Source organism: Prosopis cineraria, unplaced genomic scaffold (genome assembly GCF_029017545.1).
Source record: "Prosopis cineraria cultivar Desert tree isolate PC_DT_omini unplaced genomic scaffold, ASM2901754v1 PC9, whole genome shotgun sequence".
NCBI lineage: Eukaryota > Viridiplantae > Streptophyta > Magnoliopsida > Fabales > Fabaceae > Prosopis > Prosopis cineraria.
Genome location: NW_026555340.1, coordinates 21,207,088 through 21,221,499, shown reverse-complemented (window position 1 = coordinate 21,221,499; position 14,412 = coordinate 21,207,088). Strand labels below are relative to the sequence as shown.

Sequence of the window (14,412 nt, the reverse complement as noted above, 5' to 3'; positions counted from 1 at the left end):
AATGCAATAAGAGTGTTATATGTTTGGATTAATAGAAATTTGAGTTTGAATTTAATTCAAATATCTCATTTAAATATATGAAAATTTATAAATTTAGGTTCAATTCAAATCCAAATCCGTTTTTTATTATAATTTTTTTATAATTTCAAATTATCTCCACATCTTAGTAATTTAAAATTACTATTATTTTAAACATTTCATTTTTTCCGTATTTTCACTATTACTATATCTATGACTCTTGCATCTTTTTTTATTTCTCATTTTCATTTTTCATTAATTAAAAAATAGTGTTAAACCCATCATTTTCAATTTTTTATTTTCTTTTTTAATCTCAATTCATCTATCTTCTTCATTTAAAATTTTTTAAACTATATAAACTAACAATTTTAAATACATTAATAGATTTGAAATGCAACATTTCAAATACAAAATTTAAAATCAAATCCATCAGCCCTAACACCAACTTGATGAATTTAAAACGAATAAAAATGTAAATCAAAGAAAAAGACTAATTCTTGCACTTGAGTGTAAACGCATAGGTGTTGACTGATTGTGTGATTAGCTTGTCATGAGATGGTGTTACCTTGCTTCTTATATAAGCAATGTGACAATTTTTTTTCAAGAAGATGATAGCCAAGCAACGAGGTAAAAGATAAGTTAAGATAAATTTAATAATAATTAGGTGACAAAACAATATTTAATTGCAAACTAAAGGTTGGGAAAATGATATTAATGACATCGCAAAAACATTAATGAAAATTATAAAGACCTAACTATTGAAATCTTAATGATAAACATTATCTTTACTTGCAATAAGTTATCTTTTATTGATTGATTTAAGATTCACAATGAATTTTAGTAAATTTCAACTAATGCTATAAAGATTTTAAACTATCTTTTATTGATTTTTCAAGTGATAGTAAAAAATTATAAGTAGTTAGCTTGTAATTCATAATTGATTCTTGTAAATTTTCAACTAACGTTATAAACAATCTTAACTATATTTAATAGATTTTTTAAATAATTTATTTACACATTGACAGTAAAAAAAACATAAGTAATTAGCTTGTGATCTACAATTAATTATCATAAATTTTCAACTAACGTTACAAATAATCTCAAATATATTTATTTAATTTTTCAAATAGTTTAGTTGTATATCGATAGTAAAAAATCAAGTTTCACAACTAACTCTTATAGATTATCAATTAACATTATAAATAATAATAAATGTATTTAGTAAATTTTTTAATTGATTATTTGCAGTTTTTGTATTGCATGTAAGTAAAGACCATGGTTTGTTATTAAAATTTTAATAATTCAAAGAATGTAATTATCATTAATATTTTTATGAAATTCCTTATTTTCATTTCCCTTAAAGATTAGTGGTGGCAAATTATACTATACAAAGTTGCAAATAGAAACAATTAATCAATTTAAAGAATATGAAAATAATGCTTGATTGAAAATGACATTGACGTAATCTTCACCTTAATTTCTGAGATTTTCAAACAAGACTCAAGATTTCCAAGTACTACCTGCTCTCAAGTGTTTGATTGATTGTGTGATTGGCTTTGTTGATATTGATCGTATGTTTTAACAATTTTCCACAAGGTAGTAATTTCTTGAGACAATGACAGATAGGCATCAAAGTATTAAACTCTAAAATATTACATGTTTTGGCTATTAATTTTATAACTTTATTATGATAAATTTATAATTTATTTTTTAAATTTTAATATGATTGAAAAATAAAAAAATTTATTTTTTTGTTAAAATTTAAAACACAGGTTATAAATTTTTTACAATAAAATTATAAAATTAAAAGTCAAATTTATAAATTCTTAAAATTTAATACTTTGAGGCTTAATTTGAATTATTTATTATTTTCATACTTATCTATCATTCTCCCAATTTCTTACTCACAACCCATCTGACTTGGTGGTGTGACTGATAAGTAACTTTCTTTTTATAAAATATTTTTTATTACTTACATGTATAATAAGGAGTCAATGAGTCACACTAACTCAGCAAATAGCAATAGCCAATTAATAACTTTTGATTAAAATTTTAAGAATATTGGCCTAACTATTTTATGTCCTAACAATTAATTAATTTTTTAATACAAGACTATAGAAACTAACAATAATTAATTGAGTTTGATAAAAGTTATTTAGACTGTCTTAGAAATTAATTTTGGGCTAATAAAAGTTTATTATGCTCGGCCTACTTATAAGTCATGCCCATGGAATTTGTCCATGGGCCAAGTTGTATGGATACTTTAAAATATCTTGCATTAGCCCACATTTAGGCCCGAATCATTTTTTTTTTTTAAGTAGCCTTATCATCTTAGCCCATTTTCCCTCCAACTTTAAAAACTCAAGTATTGCCTTACTTTTTTAAAAAAGAAAAAGAAAAAATCTATTAAATTTTTTTTTGGTTTTCCTCCTGGTATTTTGGAGTGTGAATATTTTGAATTCATTATCCGCCCATTCCATTCCAAACTAATTCGGATTCTCACATAGATTAAGCTCTTAATGTGGTGGTTTTGCAACTATCACTAGTGAGACATACTTTATGTGCTCAGCTGCACGTTTGCATACTTTAAAACTCGAACATGAGACCTTATATTAAGCTATCTAAGTTTCTAACTGTTCAGACAAGCACCCATTAGTAAAAATCTATAAACTTACTCTAAAACTATCTTCACTTTTTTTTTTCGTGCACTTTGTATATAGAATCTTTCGATCTATCACTATTTGGAATTGAGTTGAGTACGACCGCAAGGGGTGGCAATCTTTCCTAACTAGTATCTAACGCAACTATATACAATAAAATGTTTTGAAATAAATAATATTATTATAAAATTATTCACATCTTTTTCATCACACTCTTTATCATTGTTTATTAAAAAAATTATTATTTAATATTTATAATTTTGATTCAATTATAATTTAATTTTTAAATTTTAACTTATTGTAACTCAATTCTTATAATTTTAAATCAGATGTAATTTAATTCTTAAACTTTAACTTTTGTAACTCAATTCTTTTAATTTCAATCATTTAAAATATTGGTTCATATATATATATATATATTAATAATGAAATTATAAAGATTAAAATTAGGTTAAAATTTAGGACTAATATTTTAAATTACTAAACTCTTGTAATCTTTATAAAGATTATAAAAATTAAAATTTAAGAATAATTTTAAACCTTTATAATTTTATTTTTTAAAATGTGGGAACCGATAATTTAAATTATTAAAATTATAGTTAAGAGTTAAAATTTATGAACTGGATTAAAGGCGAGTTAAAATTTTAAAGACCGAGTTAAAATAAATTAAAGCTAAAAAATTGAGTTACAATTGAATCAAAACTACAGAAATCAAATGATTAATTTTTTTATTATTTTAAAAACAGGAAAATATATTTATAACCAATTACAGTAGTTTAATTAATTATTAAATAATCATTTTCTCAATAAAATTCCGAAATAACTTCCTCAAATACCTACTAACAAAGCTCTTCACTACCCTCATGCCTGTTATACAAAAGACTGAAAAATAAGTTGTATGTCTTTGACATATCAATAGTGAGACTTCTCAAACATTTTTTAATTTATATTGGTAATTGTTAATTTATAACAACGAATCAAATATATCTGTGTGTGTGTGTGTTTGCCTTTGCCCAATGCCCACAGGCAAACGTAATCACAGTATTAAAGTTGTGATTGTAACAGAAGCAAGACCGTGACTCCACGGCACAACAGTTGATGAAGCACATATACGACAAGTGAATCAATTCCCCAACCGGTTCCTAAAATTCGTTCGAATTATATAAATGACAGTTTAATTTTTTAAAATATCATAATTTTAATAAAATCTTTAAGGATCTCTTTGTTAATAATTTTTTTAATAAAAAAATATTTTACTCTTACTAAAAAAATAAATCCCGATCATAATTTTTATTCTGTAAATTATAAAAGTCGAACAATAAATCATAATTTGTCAAGTGTAACATATATTATTGAAAAATAAGTCTCAATTATAATTTTTGTTCTGCAAATCACAAGAGTTAAATAAAAAATTATAATTTATTAAATGTAATTTCTATTATTGAAAAATAAGTTCTTAAAATAACAAACCTCATTTACAACTTTTATTTAAAGAATTACAACTTTTCTTTAAATAATCATAAAAATTGAATAAAAAGTCACAATTGGTCACTAAGGGTAAAATTATTTTTTCACTAAAAAAGTTATTGACAAAGAGATTCTTAGGGACTTTATAAAAATTATAATATTTTGATGGACTATATTATTATTTATATAATTCAAAAAGATATTATTATTATTTTTTCTAAGATGTATGGATAGATTGATTGGGTTAGATTTTTTTTTTAACTAGAAATGACATTGTTTTGAGTTAAGAAAATCTATTAAATATGTGCTTTAGTAACTCTGCTTTGTTAGATAACATTGCATTTACTAATAAATTAACGCCTGTTTTATTTAAATATTATTCTTTTATGTGTTATATATGATAATTTCTATACATTTTAATTATATTATATTATTTTAATTATGATTGTGTTGACCCTAGTATAACCACAGATGAACACCATTGATCCTTGAATCATGGGAGAATTATATCTAAGGACCATTCAAAAAATTATTTACACTAATATGAAATAAATTGTTGTTAAAATAGGAATGTAATTTATTTTTTTTTTGAATAAAACTTATTGTTAATCCTTGTTTGTGAATAATTTCTTTGAGTGATTCTTAAATGTAGTTCTCCCTTGAATCATTGTCTTAACCAATTTAATAAGTAATCTAATTTATAATACTTTGATGAAACATAAGAGGAATTCTATATCTCTAATTAACCTAGCTCTTACTATAAATCTCAAGAGGTTGGATGCTAATTATTTTTCCAAGAACTGTTAAATTAGTTTCTATTTTGAGAGATGATAGCTGAGTCTACAAATAAGAAACTAATGACAGTTAATTCCCTAGTAAAATTTTCTGATAAAAAAGTCATGATTATCAATTCAAATAATTGCAAATTCAAAAGTTTTAATTGTAAAAGACATTTAATTTTTAAATGTCATTCTTAATTTATAATTGAAAGTTCTGTATGCAATTATCTGAATCAATATTTGCAATTCAAATTTCAAAATTTTTTATCAAAAGTCGTCATTAATTCCTCTTTCTAGGAATCAGTCTCCCTTCTATTTTACAATAAATGTGTGTGTGTGACAGGAATCTGGCAACTACTTTGCAATCAAAGAAATTAAAACTTATCTTGAAGAACACGTTATATTATATTAACCACTTTTGAATTATATTGCTTCAATCACATTGTTTATCATTTATATAGGTTTTATATTATATATAGATAGTATAATTGATTTTAACAAATGAAATGTTTTTTATATATTAAAAAAACTTAGGCGAGTTGGGTTATGGAAACTCATTAAGATTAGAGCATACCTTCAGGCATGAAGAGTGTTTATAAAAGTACTTACATATCTCTTATCAATAAAATTTTTACATCAACAAATAGATTTAGTCTTATAACTTTGTGAGTTATAGGTGAAACTGAATCTTTATCAGATGAATCAATCATTCTAGCATATGAATTGTTAAGTTAGTTGAAGAGTGATGCAGTTGAATGGCCCCATGAAAATGGACATGTTATCATCAAGAAGAAGCAGAACCAAGTATTTTAAGGGCACATAGTCCCTTGCTTGAGCAGTTCATTGTCCCACAAGCCATTATACATTCTTTCAAGCAAACAGACCAATCAACAATTATTGATTCCCATGTTCACAGCTTTCCTTTCTTCTTTTTTCTATTTGTTTTACATGCATTCGTGTTTTACTAAGTTTACTTCACACACAAGAATTAATAATCAAATCCCAACTACTTATTTAAGGAATTCAATCTTATAATTGCCCCATTGAAGTTTGAGCTGATTATATAAGTCGTATGAATAATATTTTCCAATATATTATATGAAGAAGAATAAAATTATATATATATATATATATATATTTCACGGTATAACCAAATAAACGAATGTACGAAAATGCTTTTTTGTCTATGAGAGGGTTTTAATGTAGACATTTCTATATGTGTGAGAATTCTTTCAAATACTTTCTCTAAAAAGAATTCTAATAAGTTCATCTTTTCAAAGTACTTAAAAAAAATGTTCTTGTACATTTTGCCTCTACTTTCTTGAGTATTTTTATATAGAAAAAAATTAATCATTTAATTCTTAAAATTTTGATTCAGTTATAACTTAATATCTAGAATTTAACTTGTTATAACTTAATCTTTATAGTTTTGACTCGGTCGTAATTTAATTATTAAATTTTAACTCTCGCAGCTTAGTCCCTATAATTTTAAGTATTTAAAAGACTGGTCCCTATATTTTACAAATAAAATTATAAATATTAAAACTATATTAAAATTTAGGGCTAATATTTTAAATTAATCAACCCTTTTAATCTTTATAAAGATTAAAATTTCAAAAATTTTTAATATTTATAATTTTATTTTTTTAAATATAGAAACTAATGTTTAATTGGTTAAAACTATAAGAACTAAGTTGTAAAATCAAAGTTTAAGGACTGAGTTATAATCAAGCCAAAACTATAAGGATTGAATTATAACGAGTCAGAATTTAAAAATTAAGTTATATTTATGTCAAAACTATAGAGACTAAATGATTAATTTTTTTTTCTATATAAGCATTCTGATAAGGTTGTTTTTCACAAATCACTTTTTTTTTTGTTAGCGTTAATCAAATGATGATCACAATGATTAAAATTATTAAGAATGACAAATATATTAGAATTATGATACACAAAACAATGATAATAAAACGTGGGTGAATGATAATGAATCCCAAATTAATTAGCAACAAATTCAAAGGGGTGAAAGTGAATGAGTGAAAACCCTCAATACATCATACTCAACAATCAATCTCATCCATTCATTTTGCATTATCAAAATGGTGGGACGAATTGGATATAGACATCATAGATTAATAATGCAAAAATTTTTTAAAAAAATTATGGGCATTATCTTTGTGTGGTAGTTTCAATTGGAATGTGGAAAATGTGAGAAATTTTTTGTGAAGAAAATTGTTTGATTTCATTTGAAGAGAAGAAGGAATAGGAAAGTTGAATTGTGTAAGGATTCATGAAATGTTAGGCCAGGACGATGAAAAGAAGGAAAGTTCACTTTATTGTTTGTAAGTCTTCTGCCATATAATTGCATGCCTTCCACGTCAACGACATGCTCACAGTAACTCTAGCTACTCTTTTACCAAGAAAAGAAAAAAAAACCTCTCTAGCTACTCTAACCTTTTTAACAACTAGCAAGACTCTTGCATTTGTAGGGAGTATACAATAATTCGAATCAACAAGCAGTTAGTATGACTGATAATATAATTATATCAACTTAATTAAAGATTTTGAGTTTAAATTTTAAAAATATAACGACATTGGATTGTAGAGGTTTTGCCTAAAAGCATATTAACTCGGCCTGATCTAAATTAGTCAAAGCTATTGATTTCAAACACTAAAAGATGTATTATCAAAAATAAAATAAATTGCATTGTTGATAAATATAAATAAGCAAATTACTCATTGAATTTTAGATTTAGTAGTACTATAAACTCTAAAATCATTTATTATGCAAATTATTCTTTTAATTTTTAAAAATGGTGCAATCAAGCCATCGCTATAAATAAAAGTTAATTTTTATTATTAATTAATTAAAAAAATTGATAAAAAAGGATAAAAAAATTTATTCATTTTTATAACTTTTTTGGTCATTATCTTTAATTTTTTAGTCATTTATTGCAATATTTTTCATTTGTGTATATAATAATTTGTTATAAATTTTATATTTTATATTAATGATAACTCTAGAGGCACATGCTGCCATTATAATTTAAGTTCCCAGATCTAGTACTCTTTTATATATATATATATATATATATATATATTTTCAACACCAGAATTTTTTAAAAAACTTGATTTTGTATTAATTTCTTAGTTGTCATTTTCTTTTATTGTATTTGAATGCATTTTGCCCTTTATTATTTTTTTCATTGTACCTAGCTCAACTAGTGATCCTATTTTTAGGGGCATCTCATATCTAGATGGTTGAATTCATGTCTTATTAGAACATTGATATATTTCTTATTTTAAATAAATTTATTTTTATCAATCCATTAATATGTTATCTTGTGAAAATTAGTCAAATTAACTTTTATTGATTTCATCCAAAAAAAAACTTTTATTGATATTTTGCCAGAGAGCTCTGTCTTAAGGGCGAAGGAACTTGTTAGTGTACTTATACTACATTCTCATATTTAATTTGGAAAATCAATTTTTGTTCTTCTTATTGGATGCCCTACATGAAATTTATTGTTTGAGATCTCTTTTGATTTGGATAATATTAATTGCATTTGTCAACAAAACTATGATCAACCACACAAACAATTTAATAAAAAAGAATCAAAATTGAATAGCATAATTCTTTTAAGCAAGTTGAGAAATGAGGTCATCATCCATATGGCTCACCGAAAAAATTAACATTTTTTCTTTTAAAAATTGAGAATTATGGCATAAACTATACCCATATGGCAGTTGACATTTTTTGTTTCTTTATCAAATAGTAATTAATATATGATTCAGATTCTGAGATATTTCAGGTATGATTAATTTTATTACCATTATAGAGGAGTGGTGCTCAATTTAAATTTTGTTTATTTTATTTCATATTCAAACACACACACACACTAGCTCTGAGGCTTTTTTTTTTTTAATGCATAGTAATAATATCCTTTCAATACATTCAAATATTTTTTGCCCTCAATACTACATTGTAAAGTTCTCAATTTTATACTTTTATTAGTTGGATTAACACTTTTAAGTAGTTCATTTTTTTTCAAAATACCCTTAATTAAGAGGTATAATTATTAAACATTTCTAATTGAGAGTTGAGACACCTTACTAAATAAAGATAGACATGAAAAGAGTATATAATTTTAAAGATAATTAACTAATTCCTTGGAGATGTAATTCACTTTAAAATGCTTTATAATATTAAACTAAAAGAATAATGTTATGCTTGGCTCGCAAAAGAAAATAAGAATGAAAGAAAATGAGGGGAAGGAAAATGAGAAGAGACAATAGAAGGGATGTAATTTTCTCTCATTATGCTTGGCTGAATGAGAGAAAACTGAAAGAAGAGAAAAATTATTAATTTTATATGAACAATAATAACCTTACTATTTATAAAAATATTTATATAATAAAATTTAATATTTTACCATATTATATATAATAAAAAGTATTATATATTATTGACTGAACAAAAATATTATTAAAAATTATTCTATTCAATATTGATGAAAAATTATTTTATCCCATTTAAAATTTATTTATTAAATTATTAATATATAATAATCTTAAAATTTGAAACTACAACCAAGTATAAAATACTTAACTGAAAATTAACTTAAAAATTTAAAATTAGTATTTACTTAATTAGTTTAAAAATTAAATATGTTGTTTGTTTAATAAAAATTCATAATCAACATATAACTACACTACAAATATTATGATAAAAATAAAAGAAAGCAAGAGGCAACAATAAAAAAATTGATAGATAAATTTAAAAATAATTTTTTTTTTAAAATCTTTCCTGAAGAGAAAAGTTAAAAGTAAAAATATATGAATAGGAAATGTTATTTCTCTCTCACTTTTCTTCTCTCTTCACTTTTCTTTCTGTAGCTGAATAAGAAAAAATATTATTTTTCTTCCACTTTTTCTTCTCAGTTTTCCCTCCCCTTGCTTTTCCCTCCTGCCAAGCATAGTATAACAGTCATGTGAGGCAATTCTAGAAGGGGGGAAAATCATCTGCCTAGCAAGGATCAGATTCATCTCTTACTAGAAGATAGATTTGACTATTTTTGATAAATTTATGGAGCAAAACTTTTTTTTTAATCAATTTACACACATGCAATATTAAAAAAGATTGTGATCATCATTTTCTAAAATTATGGAATAGCTGTAATTGATTATCCTAAGACCTAATAAATCACTTTCTTATGGTGGATTTCATCAAATGCCACTACTTGCAGAACACGTTAATTTATCGGACCCCAAGAAAATGAAAGTTAACTTGGAAAATTTCTGAAAGGAAAAATGGATGCAAGAGTCAAGTCCCACTGCTCTGACATGCCCCTAAAGAAATCCAGAATGTTTGTATAATTAGTAATTACCTGATACGATTTCCCTGAAGACATGCACTAAATTTAAATCCAAAACATAAGATACTATCTCAAAAGCATTAAAATCTTTGACGTCCTATGCAGATTTATTTTTTGAAAAGTTGTTAAAACTTCAGAGAAGTTAACCCAAAAACAACGGGATAAAAAAAACCTTCAGAGCAGAATGGTTCAGTTCAGTTTCTGGGATGAGGGAAGAGAGAGAGAGAGAGAGAGATGAGAAAATCAAAAGAAGCAGGGGGAAAATAAAACCCTTCATCTGTACAAAAAAAGTCTACCCATCAATTCTTATTCCATATTCATTTCTCAACGCAGGAAACAGAGTCCTCTGTTCTCTCCGTTTTGACTACCTTCTTCTTCTTCTACCTCTTCTCTCTCTCTGCTTTGTTTCCATTAGGTCCTAAACAAACACCGATACATACATGAACAACATGATACTAACCAACAAGTTAAGATACATAGTGCTTAAATATGTGATTCGATTCTGAAAGTATCGGTGGTTGTTGATGCTTTTATGTTTAGTACAATGTCAGGGTGGATGAATCACCAACGTGGGAAGCATTTGTTGACCTGGAATACTTGTTGGATGAAGAAGGCGAGGTGGAAGAGAAGTCGGCGGATCTTCGTCGGAGCATCTGCTTCATGCCATCGGCGACACGAACGGCAGGGTTGGATTTGAACTTGCGACAGAAAGACATGTGAGCTTTGACAGCTTCGTCCATGGCAGAGAGGGGCTTTTTGGCTCTGTTAACTTCATCTCTGACAGCTTCGGAGCAGAGGCCACAGAGCCATTTGCCATCAAATTTGGACTTAACTTGGGAGATGTAATCTTGGGTACAGTCCTCTTTCAAGCCACAACACTCACACTTGGCTGATTCAATCTCCATGGTCTTGTTCACAGAAAGGCTAAGAAGAAAAAGAAGGAGAAGATGGTGAGAAAATTTCTCTTTGTGATCAAAACACGGAGTCTCTTTGTGTTTGATTTTGGAGGGCAATGATGGATGGGATGTGGTCTGATTTATTAACCATTTATGTTTCTCTGTTTCTTTTATTAATATTATTTTTTACTTTATTTTTTATTTTTCAATTTTAAAGTATATCTATTTATTTATATATAATATCATTGTTCATAAATCATGAATAATGCAACTCACTTAAGATTCTATACAAAACATTTGTCTATAATTTAGCTTCTTTCAATGTAAACCTACTCTATCTTAAATTTTACATCTATCTTTTGATTTTGATTTTACTTGGATAAATTTTTTCATGTAACACATATTTTTAGATTAGTTAATATTATAATTAACAATAAATATTGATTCTTTTTTATTTCAAGTGTTACCTTTAGTTTTCAATTAGGAAAGTCCTTCTTTTTCTTGTTTTTTGCCAACAACTAGGTAAGTCCCTATATATTGCTCAGGATATAAGTAACAAGTAGAATTCTCCATATGTTGTGAATACTATGCACTCTTAAAAGATTTTTATTTTATTTTTAATATTTTTCTCAATCACTATACATTATATGCTAGGTTACACAATATAATTGTTATGAATGAATAGATTTTATTCTACGTATTATTAATATTGATAATTTTTTAACAATTGAATTTTAATTTTACAATGTTTAAGAGAAAATAGTATTAATGGCATTTAAAATTTAAGATATTAAATTAAAAAATAAGAGGGTCAAATCAAAATGAAAATGCAAAGTTAAAACATCAAAGAGTACATATAATCCAAGTAAAAAAAAAATCACTATTTATAAATAAAAAATAATGCAACTTATTTTATATTTTATGTTAAGTATAGGCTTACAATTTTTTTTTTGTGTCATCATAAACCTAAAATCTAGCTAAATAAAATTAAGAAGGAGATGTGAAATTTAAAATAAAATAAAATAAATCAAATTCAACTAAAATAAAAAGAATCAAATTAAGTCTCTGTTACATATTTTCCTTAAGTACTTTTAATTACATAGAGAGACTATAACTATACACTAATATAATAAACTTGATCAAACAAGCGTAATTTTGAAAACTGATTGAAAATATGAACTTATTTAATAAAAATAATTGATTTTAACTATATGAAATTTATTAAATATCTCTTATAAAACTAACGAGAGTCAAAATGTGAGAGAGTGTGCGCGTGAGAGTGAGAGAGAAAAAGTGCCATAATTTCCTCCATGTTCTAAGGGACATGAAGCAGTGGAAAATAAGACAATGGTGGTCGAGGGCCATCGTCTGTGGGGCCCCCATCTAAAAATCTTTTAGTTGATTATCTATTTCTAATGTTTTATATTTATATATATATAAAATTATTTTTATGTTCCGTACAATTTCTGAAAATTTATAATAAATAAAGAGTTGGATCTTTCACGTTGAGATACATCAAAAGCTGAAAATCACTAGTATTCTTGAGACGTGTGTGTGTTTTTAACTAATTGATATAAACTTTTTCTACAAGCATTTGTCACTACTTATTAAAAGGAGCATTTATTAAGAATTAGATTAGATGTGATGTAACAATAAAGGCTGTATCTTGTAAGATACTGAGCTCTTTTTTTTTGTTTGTTATAGGATGTGTTTATCGTGATAAGTATGTAAATTTAAATTGCAAATTCAAATGATAAACTTATAAAGCTTTATTTATATTAATAAATAATCAATAAAAATTTATTATTAAATAATTAAAATATAAATTATTAAAATTAAATATATTTATATTGATAAATTATCATACAAAATATAAAATTTTAAAATAAAAAAATTTATTTTTGATATTTTTTTAATTAAAATTATTTTTTTCTTTTTAATTTTTTTAACCATGTTCTATAATTTTTATGAACCAATTTCTTCATAGTATATATTGAACTCACTTAATTCAAAAAAAATTAATGAACTTAACAAGCTTGCACCTAATTCAAATTTATAAATTAGTAGATGATTTTGTAAGTTAAAAATATAAAAATGATAAATTTAGAGGTAAACTCATGAGTTTAATTAAATTTATATTTATTTTAAATTTATGAGTGAGTTGATATAATTTTATATATTAAAAATATAAAAATATTATATTTATAAAATTAATTCAAGAGTTTGACAAATGCGTTCTCAAATTTCCATATTAATTAAGAACGAGGCTGAAAATCTGAACATATAATGATGACAGAATAGTTTCAATCTTCTACAAGAACAGAGTTGTCAATTGCATTATCTTCGAATAATTGTGATTTGTAAACTCTCATTTTCTCGCAAGAAAAATGGAAAAACAACGATAAAATCATTCAAATTATATAAATAATAATTTAATTTTTAAAAATGTCATAATTTTACAAAAAAATTTTAAGAACTTCTGTATCACTAAATTTAAAATAAAAAATTATTTTACTCTTATTGAAAATAACAAACCCTAATTAAACTTTTTACTTAAAGAATAATAATTTTTATTCTTTGAATCGTAAGAGTTGAGCAAGAAATTATAATTTATTAAGTATAATTTGTTATTGAAAAATAAAACCCGATCACAACTTTTGTTAAATGAATAACAATTTTTATTTTATGAATTGTAAGAATTAAACAAGAAATAATAATTTGTTAAATACTCCCTCTATTCAAAATTGTACGGCATTTTTAATCGAATCTTACTCCCTAATAAAGTAGTTAGTTATTTTTTAATTAACCCTATCTTTTCATATTTATCCCTATTAAACACCCTACAATAAATATAAAATTATTATCTAGTACTTTTGAAAAAAAAGACAATAATTACATCTTAAAAGACTAAAAATATCTTACATTTTTAAATAAAGGGAGTATTAATTTATGTTATTGAAAAATAAATTTCAATCATAACTTTTACTTAAAAAGTAACAAAATTTGTTTACACATATATCCATTATCATTTTGTCGAATTAATAAGAAAACCAATTCACACATGACTCTTGATGGCATTGTTGTTTGTGTTTTTTTTTTTGGTGGCAAGAACTTATTCTTGTTTGAGTTACCCCCTTCTTGGTGGCTCAATTAATGGGTTCTAATTATGATGGATATGATTAATCTACTCTTGGCCTGACTAAGACTTCATACTTTT

At 24.7% G+C, this 14,412-nt stretch overlaps 1 protein-coding gene across 2 annotated transcripts; it reads right to left on the bottom strand.

Annotated features, from left to right (window-relative positions):
• Positions 1-10,577: 10,577 nt before the first annotated feature.
• Positions 10,578-11,327, bottom strand: LOC129320953 (uncharacterized). Of its 2 annotated transcripts, XM_054966649.1 has the most exons (2): positions 10,888-11,327; positions 10,578-10,717 (listed from the first exon to the last, which is right to left on the bottom strand). In XM_054966649.1, the coding sequence occupies exons 1-2, from the start codon at positions 11,202-11,204 to the stop codon at positions 10,711-10,713; spliced, it is 324 nt and encodes a 107-aa protein (XP_054822624.1). In that variant the 5' UTR covers positions 11,205-11,327; the 3' UTR covers positions 10,578-10,710. The 2 variants fall into 2 exon arrangements, with proteins under 2 accessions (XP_054822624.1, XP_054822623.1); XM_054966648.1 differs by having other exon boundaries at positions 10,578-11,327.
• Positions 11,328-14,412: the final 3,085 nt, after the last annotated feature.